The sequence below is a fragment of the Nymphalis io genome, chromosome 10, assembly GCF_905147045.1.
Source record: "Nymphalis io chromosome 10, ilAglIoxx1.1, whole genome shotgun sequence".
NCBI classification, from domain to species: Eukaryota; Metazoa; Arthropoda; class Insecta; order Lepidoptera; family Nymphalidae; genus Nymphalis; species Nymphalis io.
This window is the reverse complement of record NC_065897.1, coordinates 7,030,007-7,052,536: the sequence shown is the minus strand read 5'-3', so window position 1 is coordinate 7,052,536 and position 22,530 is coordinate 7,030,007. Positions and strand designations below refer to the sequence as shown.

The window sequence follows — 22,530 nt, the reverse complement described above, 5'->3', positions numbered from 1 at the left end:
TGCCGTGTCCCACATACCCCCCCACTGTTCCCATGAGGGAAAGGAGTAATGAGTTTTTCCAGAGTGAAAAAAGGTGCTGCTAACAGAAATCAAATGAAATTAAGTTTTACTTATTGCATAAAATAATTAAATTTGATTTAGAACAATAATAAAAATTCAAACGGATTTTATTTTGAATATTGTTACAGTATATTAAGTATTTTGACAATATAATTATTAAACATCAAAAATATATTTTGAAGTTGCAAACAATCAAAACAGTCTACTATAAATTAAATCTTAATAAATAGTAGTTCAATATTTACCAATAACCATTGTGATATACATTTCGTGTTGAAGTTACGACATAAATTTTTTTGTTGTTGTTTTGTTAAATTTATACTTAGTCGGTTAGTTGATAATAAATACGTTTTTTTAAATACGCAGATTCACTTTTCAGTTTTAAAAGGACACAATTTCCTATGAAGGTATTGCTTGCAGTCACAATAAATAAAATACAGGGAAAAACATTTAATTATTTAGTATATCGAAATAGATTTAAGGGGATGCTGTTTTTCTCATGGCCAAAGGTTTGTTGCCTATCTAGATCCGGGTGCGGTAAAAACCAATAAATACTAATATCCTATGAAAATAAAACTAAAAATTTTGTATATACTGAAATATTATACGTCTACTCTTAGTGATTTATTTAAGCTATACGCGGGTAAAACCGCGGTTACAACTATTTATAGAATAAAGTTATAAGTACTTTGAATCATAATGTTACGATATTAAATGGAATATAAAGCTACAACAGTTTCGGGATGCAGATACAACTGAGAAGAACCGGATATAAAATACACAAGCAACTATAAACGTTATTATGGTTTGTATTTAACTACATATTATTTCACATACGACCTTTTCCAATAACGTTTTAACACCGATGTGTGATTACAAATTTTGTAAATACTGTCCATACATGATTTTTTTTTTTTTCATTATGTTTTTACAGACAAAAGTAATTTATAGTAATTTTATATACCGAAAAAGAAGGTGAGCCAAGATAGCGAAAGAAGTGTTGTGTTCTTATAAATAATATTTATTAAACAGGCAGAGTAACCACTCTGCTCAAGTCCAACAATAATTATGAGTATAACACTAAGTAGAACACAATCAACAATAACACAACAATAAGTATTGTAAATATATGGCTATTTATACAAAAGTCAAATCATTTTAATGTTGGTAATTGTACAAATCATATCACGAAACTAATTAACATTGAAACAAAATTTATAATCAGCTTAACTTAAATAAATATTAGGTTTATTTAAGTTAAGTTGATTATAAACTTTGTTAAATGATGTTATTATTATTATATTTAAAATGTTAGGTTGTGTTCTCGTTTGAAGGTTGAGTGATTCAGTGTAACTTCAGGCACAAAGGATATTATAATATTAAAATTGCTAAGGGTGGTGGTGCATTGATGATTAAAGAAATGGTTAGTTTTTTTTTTTACAGCGCCAATGTATATGGGTTCATGGGTTCCATTTACCAGCAGGAGGCCCATTTGTCCACTTCCAATTTTATAAAATTAACTTATTTTATATATAAGTTAGTAACTGTAATGAATTTAATCGTGCAAATAACCATATAAAACTAAAAAACTACGTAATGGAGAAAGTTTTCATTGTTCATAATACTCTTGTGTTTGTTTTAGGACGATGTTCAAACAGCGCTGATGTAGCAAGAGTTAAAATGGATCGGTGGGTGACGGCAGCGAGCTCGCTGTTGGCGATTTTACTCTACTACAACACCCTCAATGCTGGTTTTGTATATGACGACAGGTAAGCGTTATTATTAAAACTATCTATATAATAATAATAATAGTCTTCCAGGCTAATTTCGGCTACGACCACCATTTTCAAGAGAGATTAGCAAACTGCGCAAGACATATTGTAGTGCATAAGTTTTTTGCGCAAACACAGGTGCAATCTCTATTTCCTAACTCTCATAGGTTAGTTCAGTCTCATTAATATTATTAATGTGAAAGTTAATATGTTGTTTGTTATGCTTTAACGTAAAATATAGCCAACTAACTAAAATTAATATATACAGCTCGATTAGTATATTATGGTTATTTTCATATAAGACATAAGTCTCATGGAATGTCACTTTTGGATAACGCTACAGATATGGAAACTGTTTTAATCTATATTAATGAAAAATTAGTTTGATTGTTTGCTATTTAAGTCTTAACTAATCAATCGATCTTGAAATTTTTCATGCATTCTGTCAAGGGTACAAAGTAGCAGGGTACTTAATTATTGATAGCACACGTATTAACCTTTGTGGTTTTATTTTGTATTGTTATTTAAATGGATACATAAATTTAAAAAAAAAAACTTAATGCACACATGAGTCAACCCGCCGGTGAAAATTAGTAAAAAATAAGAAAAAATTAGGAGATTTTTTTAAGATATAAAGTATTCTTTTTTTGTCATTTACTTGTGCACAATAATTTTATTATTATTATTAATAAGCTTATCAGTAGTTGGTAGTGGAATCATAATAATAATCTGCTCTCAATGATAGTATGGTGCACAAGATTTTGCTGTATAAAGTCCACATGTGCTTATGCGTATGCTATGCTTTTTTCGTACGCGACTAACGGGATGACTATCAAAAACGACTCAATAAAACCAAAGCGCTTTCCGAGACACGGTACAGTAACAGTAACAGCCTGTTAATGTCCCACTGCTGGGCTAAGGCCTCCTCTCCCTTTTTGAGGAGAAGGTTTAGAGCTTATTCCACCACGCTGCTCTAATGCGGGTTGGTAGAAGAGGTTAGTAGAGACACGGTAGCACAGAATGAATTTCCTAACTCTGGTAAGGTAATAAGTACATTTATAAGGATCAAAACTTTTAAAATAATTTCGTTTTTTGAGTGTGAGTTAATTACGGGCAAAGTTGTAATGGACGACGTCCATACTTTGTTATAGTTATCAAATACAGTTCACAAAACCTATTGCGAACAAAGATCACCCAAACATGAATATCGAAAAAGCATTTAATCAAATTTGTGCCTTCATCTCTTCATTCTTTTTATTATCAATAATCGATCGATGAAAATTGTAGGTTTTATACAACAATATCACAGACATTTGGCAATTTATTTAGCAAAGAAGTTCGTGCTTCTCAAGGGTTGCTTGTTTGTTATATTGCTGTGTTGCCATTTACATACATTTTCGAAAATAAATAATGCGCAATCATTATTTATATTTATGATATTATTTAAAAAAATATAATAAAATATTTTTACAGTCAACTCGTATGCATACATACATATTTATGTATAAATTTCATTCTTCTTCTTCTTCGAGTGCCACTCCGACTAGCGAAGGTTGGCAGTCAGCTTTAAATACTCCTTGTTCTTTGCGAGGCGAAAGAGTTCGGCAGCACTCCCGATTCCCGTCCATTCACGGATGTTGCACAGCCAAGACTTTTTTCTGCGCCCAACAGCTCTCCTTCCGGCAACTTTTCCCATCATAATCAGTTGCAAAAGTTCATATCTTATTTATATAAATTTCATTAAGCCATGATTTGTATTATAATATGAAAAAAAACTCTTTTAAGAGGTTTAGCTTGATTTAAATATAAACGTCTTGTTTCTAAATATAACAAATCAATTAAAATAAATTTCTTAATATAGACAGTTTTTGTAAGTACTTTATTAAGCATGATAAAAGGAATTTCCTTAACCTAAAATAAAATATAAGATTCACGTTTTAAGAAAATTTTTACATTAACTTTTCATCTCATTATTATAAATTTATAGTAAAATGTTTTTTTTTTGGATTATATATATTATATGATACACAATCATTAAAACGTTTTCTCGGACTTAATGACAATATATCGATCCATACACCATTTTCTTCAAGGGAAAATATTTGATAATTTTGCATAAGTTGAAATTGCGGTCCAAGAGTTCTTTGACAGCAATCCCAAGGAATGGTATCAGCGTGGGATCGAGCAATTGGCTAGCAGATGGCTAATGACGGTTGATAACAATGGACTAAACGTCAAGTATTAATTTTATTTTATACCAAAGAAATAATAATACAAATATTTGGTTAAAAAACGGTCATTTTTTTGATACACCCTATTCCACTGTGTAATTTAATACTCCATCTATTTATAGAAATTTAGGTATACTAAATGTCTAGAATACATAACAGCCTGTTAATGTCACACTGCTGGGCTAAGGCCTCTTCTCCATTTTAAGGAGAGGGTTTTGGAGCTTATTCCATTAGAATACATAAAACTAAAACAAATATGTACTCTGTATTTCATAAAGCAATAACTGTTTTGCAGTGAGTTGGTCTTAACTATACGGTACTTTAAAAGTATTTTTTTTATATAATTTAGGACTATTTTGTTATGAAGTAATAAATATAATATATAATAGGTCCTCGTATCTTCTTTGTTCCAAACTTATTATCATAATGTCTTATTTTGTCAGATGAAATTAAGTTATAGATTTTTGTTTGCTAAGAAATATGCCAAAGAAACCTTTTCTAAATACACTCAAACCTCAGAAGTGGGAAGCGTAGTGCGGCCGCCAAACAACACTACAATATTTCAATTGACTACGGACGTGGCTGTTATATAGAAGGATATTGGTGCTGATTTGCTTAAATATTCCTAATAATGAATCTCGGTAACTTCGAAGCTTATTTCTCTATTGCCACGATGCAATATGGGATGTAAAAGTCAGTTTGATATCAGGTAAAACTATCAAATCTCTGATAACGATTAAAGTATTCAACGGTTAAAGTATCGGGTAAACATTACGTATGTGAACATTTTTTATGTTAATTTTCTTGTCGTTTTCTTTGCGTCAGTAGCAAAATAAAAATCACTTATTTGTTTGCATTACAAATAAATTAAATAATATAAATTCATTCATTTATTATATTATATTTTTTGAATTGAATAAATAGTTCAATTTTACGTATATAGTTTGTATATTGTAGGTTTTGGTTTGTAATAAAGTTTAATGTAAAAGCCATTCAATCACTCAATCTTTTTAAGTGGATTTTTTTAATAAGTATTTGATGTTCCTATGACCGGTTTTTATCGTTATATTTATATAAATGAATACCTCAACCGGTAGTTCTTAGTTCAATAATTCTGAAGTATCTATACTATCACTTTTCCCGAATATCTCAATATTACCCGCAACTTTTCCAATTTTTCTTTCTTTAAAAACTATATTAAATCAATTAAAAAAAACCATTATAGTAATCGATTCAGCCTTTATGCGAATACCCACGAATATTTCATTTTTCAATCTGACTTCCTGTTTTACGGAAGGAAGGAAAAGGTACCAGTAATTTGTATTTGCTTGCGATATAAAAACTTTTTTAAAATTTGAATGGCGAATGAATAATCCATTACAATGGACACGGGCAACTTAAGAAATATTTATTATTTCTGACACCGTCGATCATGTAATAGTTTACAATTTACATCAAAAGTCTATAACTTTTTTGGTGTTGCCATGTTCTCGGTTTTTGGTAGACTCCGCGAATATTGTTCTTCAAGTAAAAACTGTATTGCGACCATGAAAATAATATGCTATTAACTTACATAATTTAATATATTAAAATTGTGAAAGTAAATTTGTTTACATAACCTATGATCGTACAACGACGGCGATAGTAGTTTTACTTATATTAATATTAGTATTTGTAATAAATATAGTCATATGTCTATATGTTCTTACGTTTTCAGGTAAAAACTAAGCAATAAATTATCTGTTTGTTTGTTATTCCATTAGGGGATAGTCAAAATTAAAGTCACGACCTGCTTAAATGCGATCAACTATCGTAGATTTTTACATCTCACGGACACCCAATTTTAATTTTCACGCATATGCAAGAAGCATTACAATATATACAATTTTGGGTATCATTGGCTTTCACGCTGTTATCTCTTGTGCCTGTAATCTGACCTTACTACGTCTTAGATCCACTGAATTAGAAAAAAAAGAAGCGATAAAGGCATATTTTTATTTAATAATCTTTTTTCGACATTTTTTCATCTTGTGACATTTTTGTGCCTAGTTAAAACTTTACAAATAATTATGCATTACTTATTTATCACTAAATTATTTAAATTCATTATTCAACATTTGAGAAATTTGACTATCGCTGCTAAATCAAAAATCTGTGTAGTGTAATGTGTCAAGACAATTTTAAATCTCAACAATAATATATGTAATTGTATGTTAATAGAAAACGATGGCACTGCATATAATACTAGGTTGATATGTGGACTCCATCTGGCTCGTTGATATGCACAACTCCAGGCTTACAGCACTGTGTCTGTTCCATAATCCGCTTCCCCTGTGAGTATGGAATTAGTGTTAATTCAAAAGCACCATAAGCAGTGCTTAACAACTTCTATTCCGTTAAAACCTTCCCTTTTTAAAATTATAAAAATAAATTTTACGCTTTGTTAAATGGGTTGTATTTATTTTGAAATTCATGGAATTATTTCTAGATTAACTTAGTGCGAGGGCGTTGTGCAAGCCCGCCTGTGGTATTTATTATTGGTGACTCATTTGATATTCTACCGCCAAACAGCAATATTTAGTATTATTGTATTTTAGTTTGAAGTGTCAGTGAGCCAGTGTAATTTCAAATGTAATGCGATGTAAGGAACAGTTAAAATTTCCGACTTTTCCGAAACGATATGATATACAAACCTTCAAAAAAAGAGCGTACACATTCCTTAAAAGTCATCAATGCACCTGCAAGTCGTAGGGTATTATATGTGTGGTGGTAGTCTCTTTACATCAGGTGAGCCTCCTGCTAGTTTGCCCTCTCTAATATAAAAAAATCTTAATGTACCAATGTGGAGGTAAGGTGGCCCATTTGTATGCCTGCTGACCTATTTTATATGTTATCATAGTAGTTCAATACTGAAACATGACATTAACAACTAACATACACTGTACTCTAAACACAATAGGTATGTAATTGTTATGACTTCTATAGGCTTTCACTGTCACAGAAAGTGTTAAAACACTACAATAAAATAAAATGCTTACATGATTACATATAATATTCATGCTAAATATGTAATACCTTCATAAAAGTATGGACATTTTTATTTGAAACAGCTACAATATTTGCTGATTTATTATTAATATGTGTTTTATTACGGTTGATAAAATACGTATCACTGAACGGCTAAAATATTTATAAACAATATTTGAATGAATTATAAATTATCTTCATATGAGTTAATAGTTTTTGGTCTATTTGTTAACAGCGTGGTTGAGACAGAGAATAATAACATCACCTCATCTCAACCCGTTGTCGCAACTGCGGAAACTATCAATTAATACCATCCAATATTCAAAGGCTGACGTCACGTATAGTAAAATCTGCAACATTTTTTATAATGTAATGTTATAACATCTTGAGTTAACACCAAATCCGAATAAACGTGCAAATGATGACTCAATTTACTAGTTTGTTTATTTGATTTACAAAAATTGACTTTAAGTGTAAGTATAATATAGGTATAATTATAGTGTTATGGCTGGATAGTATATGTTTTTTATATTCAATCTTCTTTTTAATATACACAGACATGTTGTCCGAGCCTTTTGATTGAGTTTGGTAGTTACATGCAACTGTATTAATTTTTTTTTTAAATTTTGTGTACCAGTTGACTTCCTTGTTAAATAACAAGAAAGTCAACTGATCATGGTAGGATTCTGGATTTCTTGCCTAATGTGGTCTGCCACCGGATGCTTACAATTGTACAATATTGAATTCTGTCTACGATGCATAATTTAGAAGCTAAGATAGGAAATTTTACCTTCTAAGCTATGTCACTAATATATTAGAAAGGTATGAATGACGGATAAATGTTCGAATAGTTTCAATCATTTATCCGTCATTAAATAAAAATTATAAGCGTCAATGATGATAATGATGGTTCGCTGACCAATTGTGGCTTTGGCGGCCGATCTCTATATAGTTTAGCCAACTGCGCAGGACATATGCACAAGTATATGACGAACACAGGGGCACTCTTTATTCCCTCACTTTTATAATCCGAAGGGACGGTAATTTGTCATGACCAGAAATAGTTCAGGTGCAGGACAAATGGCATTTTGTTCTTTCCGAGGCACGGGAGTGTACATACTTTCAGACTCCGGGTCCTTACTGAGAAATTTTCGATAGAAAAAATCAATAAGTTTTTATCGGCCCGTCTTGGGGTTGAACCCAGAACTTCGGGATCTGCGACCTTATATGTAGCTACTAGACTAATGAGGTATTCAAAACAATAGAACATCAATAATAACAGTCGTTTTTTGAATCCAGTAAGCGGGCTTTAGAAAAAAGAGAATCTAACTACGACTACAGTTAATTCGTTTAAGGAGTATCTGCTACTTTGATACGCTCAGCTCTCAGGTTTACCGCTGTGTCGTTGTTTCATAATCCTCTTTTCTTGCTAGGATTAGTGCACAATACGACATCACCAAAAACATTTCGGATATGATTTTTAATAGCAAATCGTGTTGTTCTAATTTATTGCGTTTGTACTAAAATAATATTTAGACTGCTTTAACGCATCGCCAAATATTTACGAAGTGATTTCAAAATTCATAAATATTTAAATAAATTGCGAAAAACATATTCGAATTCTGTTTTGTTACAATCTTTTTTAGTTTAATTAAGAGTTTACAGTTCTCATGAACTACTAGTGGTAATTATTATATAAAACTACTACAATACATAAAACAAATTATCTGTTTTAAAAACAAAACTGACTAAGAAATATCAATTATAATTCAAATTTATTTAATTTTATTTTGGTATTATGATTTAATTCGAATTAATTTAATCTAATTTATAATATGTAAAATTTGTAAAATATTATTATTGTAATTTTTGTCTTTTTATTATTTATTGTCTTATATATATGATCCTTGTTTGGTCGAAATTAATGATTTTATTATTATTATTATATCTAATAAAATACGGACCCATAGAAGTAAATTAAATTTTTTAAGTTTACACTTTATTATAATATTGCGTTATGACCCTAGGGGCGGAGCAGTAAATGCCGTTGATACCGCACAGAGAAGCTAGTTATATAATAATTATATTAATTTTTATTATTTGATATAATGTTGCAAGACTATATGTGTAGTGAAACAAGAACATAGGAACATAAACTGATAAAATCATTACTCTATATTATTTTCCCGTGCAAATGCTATCAACGATAATGATGATAGAATCGATGAACTTTGTTCTGGATTGCTGCAAACCACTTCAGTGTTTCGTAATTGAGGGCTTACGTGACGGCTCTACGCCACAGCTGCCACTAACTTTCGCTGCAAAGAGTTCCGTACTATCCTCAACTTTATCTCAATCTAAGTTTTGGCACAGCTAGAAGTGGAAATAGTTTTTATTGAAACTTCTTCACAATCATAAAACATGTTTCGGTGTTTCTTTTCGTTGCGTTATTACCGAGAGTCCTAACTTTGTTGCCACTCGTTCTGTATAATACAACATCTAAAATAGCAATCTTCAACGGAAAATAAAAAATAAAAATAAAGATTAAAAAAAACAACATTGTATCAGCTTTTATAAAACCAATTTGTTAACGATTAATACTACGAATTGACACACCAAAGAGCTTTTTTATTCTGATAATCTTTAAATAGTTAAGTTAGTCCTTCACCTTCTTGGTAAACCTTATATGTAAAATAGTGAAATATAAGTTTACCACCATTTCCTTATTATCTATATTACGTTTTAATTTATTTATTGCGTTACTATACATAGAACATATAACATATGATAAGGAGAAATATCAAATAAAACGTTATAAAGCGTGCACGAGCGGCCATATCGCTTACAGCGGTATTTTCCAGGCAACTTCTATTTAGTAGCAGGGGACAAAATCAGGAATAGATGTTTAATAAAAAAAGAACGAGTAAAGAGTATCGATTTATAAACCACGCGTTCGAAGCAGATTTAATCTAGTTGTGTCGAAATCGAATTCGTCTCCAATCGTCTATAATTTTGCATTTTGTTTCAGCGGTGGATTTAGAAACTGTATAATTTGCGTTTTTATTTACTATATGTATAGTTAAGTTTCAATTATATTTGTTGTAAATATTTGTACGTATGTATTTGTCGGTAAAAAATGACATATTGAGACCAGATTTAGAGGTTATTTGTAGGTTACTTTACTAACATAAAATATTAGCATATTATTATAAAATTATATAACCCAGATGGTTATATTGAGAAACTGCAGCTTTGTAAATTATCTCCGAACGGAGATTCATAGTAGACTTATTTTCAACGGTTAACTCTTCGTCTATGATATTAAAATGTCTAATTAATTTATCTAATTTTTGTAGAATTAACAGTGGTAACAAAACTTGGTTTAATTAAAAAGTTCTCGTTGGTCTCGCGGCTAGCTTGAAAGGCCAAAACCTCGAGTTCCTAGGTTTAAACCTTGAGTCGGATCATTCAAAAAGTTATTGGGTGGTCTGGTCGACAAATATTTTACTTTACTTTATACTTTATTGTACACCACAAAGAGAAAAAAATGATACAAAATATGGATACAGCTTAAACAAAAGTAGTATACAATTTCGGCAACCTTATCGCTAAATAGCGATCTCTTCTAGGCAACCAACTGAGTATGTGATAACTCATAGGATATGAGGTAGGTGGTGCTACAACAATAAAAAAGATAACATTAATTTGTGATTAAACAAACTAATAAAAAAATGCAAATATGAAACACACATAATATATGTCAATAAATAAATTATATTATCAATACATACAAAATTAAAAGTATACAATATAAATACATACTATAAACAATAAGAACGAATAGAAACGATAACGACGTCCTTAAACATAACAAGAAAAAAAAAAGAAATTAATGGTGATAAGGCATTTGAGACAAAAAGTGATCTTTTACAAGTTTTTTAAAAATATCTATGGATTTGGACTCCCGAATATTTAAAGGAAGGTCGTTCCAGAGCTAAATAGCCTGAACAATAAAAGAATTATTATATCTATTAAAATCCATCTCTTCGCAGAACGAAGAGTTTCTCCAGGATTCCCTAAAAATAAAGTTCTTCAAGTAAGGGGGAGTAATAGGATGAAACAACACACAGTACAGAATAGACAGGACAAATAATACTTATTTAAGTTTATATTTTCCTAGCTTTTATCATAAAAGCGCATCAAGTTGACATAGTTAACTATAAAAATATACAATATTAAAATTCACTTTGTACATTACGTTTATCTGAATACTATAAGTTTCGTGCCGGTTCTTGTTGGTTGCTTTATTTTTCGTGAAAATTCAATAAGTCCCTTCTGTGAAGTATTCCTTTCTATAAAATTCTGCAGAGATTTAAACTTTCTCAATCAAGAAATTTGAATTTTATGTTAAAAATAAACATATTTTTTATATAAAAGGTAGGAGGAAGGATAAATGGGCCACCTGATGATAAGTGGTTATCACCGCCCATAGACATTGACATTGTAAACCATTCGTCATAACGCCAATGTGCCACCAACCTTGGCAACTGTTATTATGTTCCTGGTACCCGTAGTCTTACACCCTTTGATTTTGATTCAGTCACCCTTCAAACCAGAACACAATAATACTAAGTACTGCTGTTTGCGGTAGAATATTTGATGAATTGGTGGTATTTACTTAGATGAGCTTGCACAAAGCTCTACCACCATTTATGTAACACAAGATTATTTAGAATAAAAGAAAGCGAATATATATAATATGTATTTAGTTATCATACATTTTATAAATTGGTGGTAAAGAGTGATTACCAAGTTCTCGGGAGCATAGCAGACGATTTAAAAACTGTTTATTATTGCTAATTGAATAAAGCATATTTTAATTTTCATTACAATACATGCCATTCCCATAAGAACGTAAGTAAATAAAAAAAAAACGATTAGAACATAACTCTTAACAGTTAGTTTATATTTTTTTTCTATTATAAATTGTTTATCATAATAAAAATTAAGTAAAACATATCAAATACTAATATTTATAAAATATATTATCACCACGTTGAAGATATTCTATTCTTATTTTCGTTCACAATTTATTTCAATCCACTTTATTTTGCTTTTAGTAAATGTAACACTAATTGCCGCTATTTCCTACAAATAGGGCTTAAATGTTTTAATGAAGGAACTGTTTTAGCGAAACCTTAACATCAAATCTATTCCATCGTTGTTATACATCCTTCGAACATAATAAAAGTCATTTGCGAACAAAATACTCCAAAAAAGTTTTTATTTAAATAAGTAAAAGGAAAGACGTCTTATTCACAATTTGTAACACAATGGCTGAAATACTAGAAATGATGATTCCTTCTTCGATAGTAAGCAGATATATTATTCAATCGCTTATTTTACTGACTTTATACTTCAAATCTAAAGCGGAGAATTAAATATACGGGGTTTCAACTATATGTTTTACCACAATATAGATCTTGAAAATAAATAGATTGATTATGTATGATTTATTTATATTATATATTCAATTTATTTGCTTTGAGGAAAATACACAGGTTTGGTCACTATATTTATTATATTTTATGACATGCAAATATTTTAACTTAATTAACTATTAAATTAAATATTTAAAAGCATTATTACATTTCATTATATTACGTAATATTATTAATATTATGATTGTGATGTTTAAATTATGTTTAATTAAGAATTATTTTTGTCACGAATGAAATACAAATGATAATAAACTGAACTTAATCTGTGTCAAGAAGTAGTCGTTATAAAGAAAGCTGATACACGACGTCCAGCCTTCAAAAACTTTCGATATCAAACAAACACGCGAATTTCGCTTATGTGCGGCTAACGCATTCCACTATCCAATTATCCAAATGACTTTAATTTGTAAAAGTCCAAATTTCGACAAAGCTATACTTTTTAATTTTGATTAATTTTTTTTTTATTAATCAAAATTAATAAATTTTTGGTCAAAATACTGCAAAACACATCCCGCAAGTGTTTTCCGCCACAGAGAAGAGACAACGCACCAAAACTCTCTGCTGAGACACTCGAGCTCATGAGAAAACGACGAGAACTACCATCGTTTTTGTCAGATAAGGCCTTAAACCGAACAAAAAAAACGCTGACGCGACGTGATCTCCGACGCTCCAATACCCGTGCCATCAAGGCTGCAATTGAGCAAAATCGGGGATCGAAAGTGTTCGCTCGCAAGTTTGGGAGGCCGCGTCTGACAAAACTTAAAACTGAAAATGGTAGGGTCGTTACCTCTTGGTCTGAGATTGTCGGAGAAGTAGAGAGGTTTTATGGGTAGTTGTTCTCTTCAAGATCGGATAAACCTGTGGGAATCAGTATTGATGACCAGCGCGCCCCTCTTATACACCATTTTTCCGAGGAGCTCCCGGTCGTTGACCAAGGCGAGATTAGGGCGGCTCTAGAACAGCTTAAAAACAACAAAGCCCCGGGAGATGACGGAATCACAACAGAGTTGCTTAAGGCAGGCGGGACTCCGGTCCTGAAAGAGCTAGCAAGCCTCTTTAATTCCGTCATCCAACATGGCAAGATCCCGGAAACGTGGAGCGGGAGTGAGGTGGTACAGACTCTCCCTCATGACTCAGGAGTCACGTGTATAAGCTGTTCTCAAGAGTCGTCACGTCCGTCTCGTCAGACGACTTGACGAGTTCCAGCCCCCAGAGCAAGCCGGCTTTCGATCAGGCTACAGCACCGTGGACCACATCCATACTGTTCGGCAGATTGTACAGAAGACAGAAGAGTACAATCAGCCGCTGTGGCCGCGGTAGCATTTGTGGACTACGAGAAAGCCTTCGACTCCATCGAAACCTGGGCAGTGCTCGACTCATTGCAGAGATGTCATATCGACTGGAGATATATCGAGGTACTGAGATGTCTGTACAACGCCGCTACAATGACTGTCCACATCCAGGACTGTAAGACGAAGGCGATCCAACTGCGCAGAGGGGTGAGACAGGGGGATGTAATATCCCCGAAACTGTTCACCAACGCGTTGGAAGACGTTTTCAAGACGCTGGATTGGTCTGAGTATGGAGTCATGTAAACGGCGAGTACATCTCACACCTTCGATTTGCCGACGATATCGTCATCATAACAGAGTCGCTGGAACAACTCACCGGAATGCTGCGTAACCTAGGCGAGTCTTCCCGGTGTGTCGGTCTCGGTATAATCTTGGACAAGACCAAGGTCATGTTCAATAGGCATGTCGTGCCGGGACCGATATACGTCGAGGGGAAACCTCTCGAAGTTGTTAGTGAATATACCTACCTAGGACAGATAATACAAGTCGGTAGGAACAACTTCGAGAAGGAAGCTGATCGAAGAATTCGCTTGGGATGGGCAGCATTTGGCAACCTTCGTCAAGTCCTCCAGTCGTCTATACCGCAATGTTTGAAGACGAAAGTCTTCAACCAATGCGTCTTACCTGCCATGACATACGGTGCCGAAACGTGGAACTAGTCCACAAATTCAAATTCGCTCAGCGTGCTATGGAGCGAGCTATACTCGGAGTATCTTTGAAGGATAAGATCAGAAATGAGATTTTCCGGAAAAGAACCGGAGTCACCGACACAGCTTGCAAAATTAGCAGGCTGAAGTGGTAGTGGGCTGGTCACGTATGTCGTAGGACCGATGGTCATTAGAGCAGACGAGTCCTAGAGTGGAGACCGCGAATCGGCAAGCGCAGCGTAGGGCGCCCTCCAGCCAGGTGGACCGACGACCTTAAGAAGGTGGCGGGCACCAACTGGATGCGGAAGGCGGAGGACAGGGAGCTTTGGCGCACCTTGGGAGTGGCCTATGTTCAGCAGTGGACAACGATTGGCTGTTGATTGATTGATACTTTTTAAACTGCCCAGGATTGTAGTAATTGTCCACGTATGTTTATGTGCACGTATGTATGCTTGTGGATAGTTCTTTCGGCTCGTGTTGAATGAGAGCAAATAATGATAACGTCACGCTGCTACAATGCGGGTTGGTGGATTACACATGTGGCAGAATTTCAGTGAAATGAGACACATGCAGGTTTCCTCGAGATGAGATGTTTTCCTTCACCGTCAAGCACGAGATGCATTATAAACACAAATTAATAACGCTTTCGCATTACGAGTAGAAATTAAAAAAATGGAGCGATTAGTAGATATTTTGTGATTTTTTTATTATTTTATATTTTTCATCAAAAAAGCATAATAAAAACAGCGTGGGGTGTTCACCGGCTAGGTGGACTAACGATATATGCAAAGTGGCTGGCAGCGGATGGAGACTGAGAGCTAAAGATCGAGCTCAGTGGCGTGTCATTGGAGAGGCCTATGTCCAACAGTGGACGATGAAGGGTTGATGATGATAATAATAATGATGATGAATCAAATAGAACCTTAGTACATATAATGTAGCTATACATTAAATATCTATTTTTTTTAATTTTGAGCTGGATTCTAGATTTTGCATCAAGTAATAGATTAGCAATTTTGCTAACCTTAAGTATTATTATTTTTAATTGACTTAAAGTTTTAGTTCAAACTACGTTTTTTGCAATATACCTCATTTAGGTATTTGCCAATATGTCAGAAAAAATTATAAATTAAATAAAAAAAATATACAAATAAATAGAACCATAGCTTAATATAATAAAGACGATTGAAGAAAAGAAAGAGCGGAATACAAAGTGCAATAAGAATCGAATATAGGGTTCAAGAAATCAATCTCAAAAAACGATGGTAAGCGTTTATCATAATTTAGATGATATTGTACTCGTTGAAATGCTTGAGGGTAGAAATCAAGCGGTCGAGGAAAAACATTTCAGTACATTTAAGCCTGACTGCTGAATGACGCTGACCTAACGGCACCGAACGACATAGTTTCCTACCCGTTTATCTCCAGAAATAATAAAATACGTATTCAACAATTCCAAAATTCTAAGTAACGTAGGCCTAATTATAAATTTACTTTTTAGTGACACGAAAGTATTTATTACGTATGTTATAGCATATTAACCTCACGTACATAATGCTATTCAAATGCATAATATTTAGTCTAAATACAAGAACTAATGAAAAGAACACAGAATGATGTATATTTAAAATTAGGTTTAAGAAGAAATCGCAAATGCTTATGTGGATTTACAAACCTATCTATAACTATTATCGTCAACTTATTATATGAGAATAATTGCAATAATAGTTATATAGTTTCGCTATATTATTTATTTGTATATAATAATTTTGTAGGTGCGTTCGACAATGTACTCGTTCTATACGATTTGATCGATCTTGATGCAACATTTTGTGCGTGATAAGCCTGGATGGCTTATATTTAAGTTAATAGGTTACACTGCGATTTGGTTCCAGGATAAAAAAAAATAAGAATCTTATTCCGCCCGTACCAAATCGGGACAGACAGCTAAGCCTAATAGCCTAAGAGCCAGCGATCGGCGGACTTACGGTATGCTAGCAAACTCCATATTTATGCTAGGTACTAGTATTCACTATTCCCGTTGATGGTTCCTTTGGTCTGCCCTTTTAACATTTTAAAGTATACAACTTTTATTATTAAAACATTCAATGGGAGACACTTATTCCAGTTCTCAGTGTTTTATAAAATTTCAAAGTTCGAAAATATTATAAAAAATTGCGTTATTTCAGCAAAGCTAAATATATATATATATATTATTAATATTATTATTATTATTATATAATATTGGAAGCAGCAGACACAAAATTCAGTAGATAAAAGCAAAAAGTCGTAAATACAACATCAGCTTAAAAAAAGCCAGGTCGTGATAGAAAACTTTTGATGACTCCGAATAATCACCCGTACACATTATACGAAAGATCAGTCAGCGAGTCAATATCGCACACCTTTATTAGTACGACAGAGAAAGCATTATATCGTCTGCTCGCGTATTGGAACCGACCTATGAGTCTATTGCTTCAAATATATATCTATAATAATAATGTAAATAACAAAATATATAAATATCAGCTTTACTGAAATAACGCTATTTTTATATTTGTATTCCCAAGCTAATTTTGGCTTACCATATAAATTAAAATCATAACAAACTATTGGTATCCGCCCGCGTGTGAGGGTAGGTGATTGACTTCTAATAACATGTATGCAAATTTTCATAATGATCGATTGAGGAGTTAAGGTGTAACGTAACAAACAAAAAAAAAGACCAAATTTAACATTCACAATTATAATATTGGCTAGATTTCTTTGTTATCCGAAACTCTATTTATTTAATTATATATGCAACTAATGATTCTAATTCGATACGATGAATCTTTTCAATACAATAAGATATTCATAATATCATAAAAATCAACGTAGTCGGTTTGTTCTGTATCCTGTTTTGATTTGTTTTTAATTCGTTACTTCCAATTTACCATAGTAACAGCCGTAAATGTCCCACTGCTGGGCTAAGGCCTCTTCTCCTGTTTGAGGAGAAGGTTTGGAGCTTATTCCACCACGCTGCTCCAATGCGGATTGGTGGAATACACATGTGACAGAATTTCAGTGAAATAAGACACATGCAGGTTTCCTCACGATGTTTTCTTTCACCACCAAGCGCGAGATGAATTATAAACACAAATGAAGGACATGAAAATCAGTAGTGCTTGCCCGGGTTTGAACCCACGATCATCGGTTAATATTCCCGCGTTCTAACCACTGGGCCATCTCGGCTTTTTTTTGGGCGTCCAGCTCTCCTCGGTAAGATGTAATGCGTCTTGAGATAAAATTGTTGATGAAATTATCATAAACTGACAATTATCTCGCCATTGCAATGCCAAGACGGGCAAACAGTCTTATCTAATTGTAAGTCGTCACACACCATTGGTTTTTGCCGATGGAATAACTGATGAGTGCTCAAGTTGGTGTAAAGTAAAACCTACTTGTAAGTGATATTAAATTTTATTTGCACGAATACATATTTTCTGTGCCTACGTTATTATGTAACCATACATGCTCATTTTGTCACAGTCGTACTTTATGACCTTAGAAGTTGCTTTTAAAAGTTCTAAGCAATGCCCATTTTTGAGGAATCGCTAGACTTCCTATTCAATTCTCCAGTGAGGCGTACGTAATACAAGCGTATTAGGAGTGAGGAGTGACAATAGTCCAAGGAATCAGGATTAAACCTGCGACTTTTTACATCGCTAAGCGTTCCGTAAATCATTGTGCTATTGACGCTTTTTGATAGCGTATACATATAACTTTTTTCCCTGATTCTGAAAATAGATTCAATCCAAAATTTAACTGTTTGAGTTCTAAAGGACATAGTCCGATTTAACTTATCGATTTGTGAGTTGCAGATATATTTCTAATTCTTGAGCTATTCTCGTTTCTATTCCAAGTGTAATACAAGTTTCAGTAGAAACTTAGAAGAGTAATAAGTATTTACATTTAAGTCTTATAAAAAAACATGGTTAGTATTTTATAAAAACCAATTATTTGCAATTTATACCTATATTTTTATATCTAATTTCTGTAATAAATAAACTATACTATTTAAAGTTATGTATTCAGGGGTGAACAACTTAAACTAGGGCTGCCATAGTAATTTGTAGTTTTCAGCTCGGAAAGTAAGTTTTTTTTTCAGTTGGGTGAAAATTATTCCTGTGTTTAATATAATGAACGAGGTGGCCGTCAGTGTTTCTTGATTGACAAAATGAATACTTTAATTTAAGTTAAGTTTTTCAATCGGAATTTCATCCTATTAAAAATTCGGAGTTTTTTCTTCTCTTTCTTTCTCGTAGGTGAGATAAGTATAAAATATGACTGCCTGTTGCTGTATTAGGCTTATAATAATAAGTTATCGCGTAGATGCGCCTGTACTAGATGATCGCATAAGTGTATGTATTATTTTCGATAAATGTGAGAACCCGTTTCGTGGCCTCACATGAATTTTGAACAATCTAGGTCACAGAATTTATCATATTACAAGAAACTGTAAAGGACAATTGATCAGATGTCAAACGAAATGAGGTGGTATCATCTTTATCATCCGTTTTTCATTTTAGATAAGATTTTTTGGGATTCGCAATGACTTAATTTTGCTTACTTTATTAACTTTGTATATAAGTTAATGTACGTGAACATATAATATGTGTTATGTAAGTGAACATAAAATTCACACTTGTCACTTCAATGACTGCGAAAGTTACTTGTATAGTAATATCATATTATTTTAATATCTTCTTCATCAAACTTATACCAGAAGATTAAGCTCATTTATCTTCTGGTATAAGTTTTATACTTTATATTGCTTTTGTTTTTTTTTTCAATTAGGTTAAACAAAATAAATTTTTGCTTCATTTATTCGTAATCTTCAGTTTTTTCATTTAATAGATAAATTTTGATGTAATATAATGCTTGAAATGTCTTGATTCTAACAAAGTCCAACAAGACCATATTTTAATAAAATATTACACCGTTAAATTATTAAAATAATACAAGCCTTTACGGTCTATATGTATTGCACTACTTTTTCAATAAGGATTTTGGATTTTTATTTTCATAGTGTTATGTCTTATTGAATATCACTGGGATAACGCTATATATATTGAAACTGTTATTTTACTACTAATATAATTGTTTGGACAACTTACATTCTTCCATATTGAAAGAAATATCAAACACACACAACACTATTTATAATTTTTTATATATAAGTATAAGAATATACTTAAATCATAATATTGATTTGATAGTTAAACATTGATAAATTTTGTATACGTACGCTAAGTAAAAATAAATTTCACTCTAACTTTCCAACTCCGCAATGTCAATACATCCTGCCTACGGTTTAGTATATTCTATAACAAGAACTCGCAGACATTTTTACATTTGCTCTTAATAATTTAATTTATGTACCAAAATGTATTATTTGGTAAAACATTTTATTGTTACAGTTTTATAAAAAGACGTGGCTTTAATATATTCAATGTATTCATTGTAATCATTATTAAAATCTTGTATAAAAGAGAAACTACCGAGATACTTGCCAGTTCTATAATTAAGTTGATTACTTGAAGTTGAATACTATTGTAAATAAAATGAATTTAATTTCTTGTTATGTTATTAAAAAAAAGGGTCAAAGATTTTTTGAAACTATTCATAATATAGATATTTTGTTTCACAGACGGGCGATACTCTCCAACCCAGATGTCATTGGTCACACACCGATAAACGCTTTGTTTGAAAATGATTTTTGGGGAACGCCGCTCACCGACCCCGGTTCGCACGGCTCATATAGACCTTTATGCGTCGCCACATATCGCCTAAACTACATCTTCAGTGGATTTAAACCGTGGAGTTATCATTTTTTCAATATCCTCCTTCATTCTATAGCGACAGTGCTCGTTGTAACGACCGCGCGGCGGCTATTACCAACCCATTGCAGAAGAGTCGGAACTGCGGTCGCCGGTTTGAGTTTCGCAGCTCATCCAATACATACAGAAGCTGTGGCCGGAGTGGTCGGAAGGGCTGATTTGGCTGCCTGCAATTTATTTCTTCTTAGTTTCTTATTATATACTGAACACGTAAGGCTTCGAATTGAAAATCAGAAAAGAAAATGCCGACATAACATTAAGAGTACTCTAATGCGCCATCAATTGACAACGAGTAATCAAAACTTTCGACTGAGCTGCCACGGGTTGGTGCAACAACTAATGATAAATGTCCGAAGACTGCTGAAAGCTGGTAAAGCGGGACCTTTGAGAATATTGAACGCTTGTGAAGTAGGTACCAATTCTGTGAAACTTAATAAGTGTCAGTGTAACGGTAGTGTTAGTGAAGATTCAGGTGAACTGTTAAAATGGTGTACATTAGCAGGGACTCTTATATTTGCTGTGGCGGCTACTCTTTGCAAGGAGCCTGCCATAATGATTGTTCCGCTCTGCATATTTTATGACGTTTTAAAAGATACTCGGCAGGAGGAATCTTATTCAAAGGTAAGATGCACTACATTATATACATATAATATATGTCTAGGCTAAAATAATATTATATAATCAATATATAAAGAAGGTAAAGCGTTGTAAAGTTATGCGAGATCGTACCCGAAGAGTTCGAGATTGAAGGGTTTTTGCTCGGAGCTATAAGAGCGGTCATATGAAATAGATATTGCTTCATATTCTTATGTTACCCTCGTTCCGTAATATTTGGAATTTATTCTTGACTTCGTGCGTTTTGTGGGCTTGAGTTAGTATGAACGTATAAGATACCATTTATTTTGAAAATAATGTATTACTTTTTAATAGAATAACGTTGTGTATTGTTGTCAATGTATGTAGACTATTATTTTTAAGCGATTTAAAAATAAGGAAGGTACTCATTTCGATTTTTAGGGTTCCGTACCTCTAAAGTAAAAAAGGAACCCTTATAAGATCACTTCGTTGTTCATCTGACCGTCAGACTGTCCGTCTGTCCGTCAATACCCTTTTTCTCAGAAACGCGTAGAGGTATAAGGTTGAAATGATATATAGTGAGGTCTGCGGACCCTAGGAGCTGTGAAAAAATAAAACCTCTAAGTCTACACAATCAAAATATATGGCCGCTTATGTCGCATTTTCCATACAATCGCAAAGGGAATCAAAACCTATAGGGTACTTTGCGTTGACCTAGAATCATACATTTTTCAAGAAGCAATATTTATAGCACAACTATAATGCAAGAACCCGAAAACTGCAAATTAATTATTATATCAGTGTCTGTTTGTCTATGTGTAACTCTTTTTCTCATTTAGATTAATTAAATCTAACAATTTAAACTTAGTTTAAATTGATATCAAATACTCAAATCTGCAGTCCCTTGGAGCTGTAAAAAAACAAATTTGTAAGTCAACGCAATCAATGATATATTGTAATTAAATATACGTCTTGGGGACTGATTTTGAAATGATGAAAAAAAAACTTACTACCGGGCCTGATATTTAAAAAAAAAATAAGGAAATTTATTTTTTACGAACAAATTAAAGGAAAACATATAAAAAGTCTAATTCTTAAAATAACCTGGTAAATCTTTAATTATTGTGTAGTGGTACGGAACCCTCAGTGCACGAGTCCGACTCGCACTTGCTCGTTTTTTTTTATGTTTGTTACCTCACAACTCCGCCACTTGTAAGCCATAAGCCGATTTGGAAAATTATTTTTTACTTTATTATTCTTTGAAAGTATGTTATGATCAAAGCGTAAACAATAAAGAGAAGTTATAACGATTATATAACTGTATATTAGTTTACTTTTGTTTTATCTTTGTGTAAAAACAATCTAGGTTTTAAGGGTTAGTGAAATAGTGTTATTACAGGCACAATAATTCCAAAATACACAAGAAACAGAAGGTGAGCCAGAGAAGTGTTGTGATGTTATAAAAAATATTTATTAAACAGG

General features: G+C 32.6%; 1 protein-coding gene across 1 annotated transcript in view; it reads left to right on the top strand.

Annotated features, from left to right (window-relative positions):
- The window catches only part of LOC126771038 (protein O-mannosyl-transferase TMTC1-like), a 121,842-nt gene that overhangs the window by 8,607 nt on the left and 90,705 nt on the right, over positions 1-22,530 (top strand). Inside the window, exons 2-3 of the mRNA XM_050490693.1 lie at positions 1,703-1,829; positions 20,283-21,093. Coding sequence (XP_050346650.1) covers positions 1,741-1,829; positions 20,283-21,093 — 900 coding nt within the window. The 5' untranslated portion in view covers positions 1,703-1,740. The remainder of the gene's footprint in view (positions 1-1,702; positions 1,830-20,282; positions 21,094-22,530) is intronic.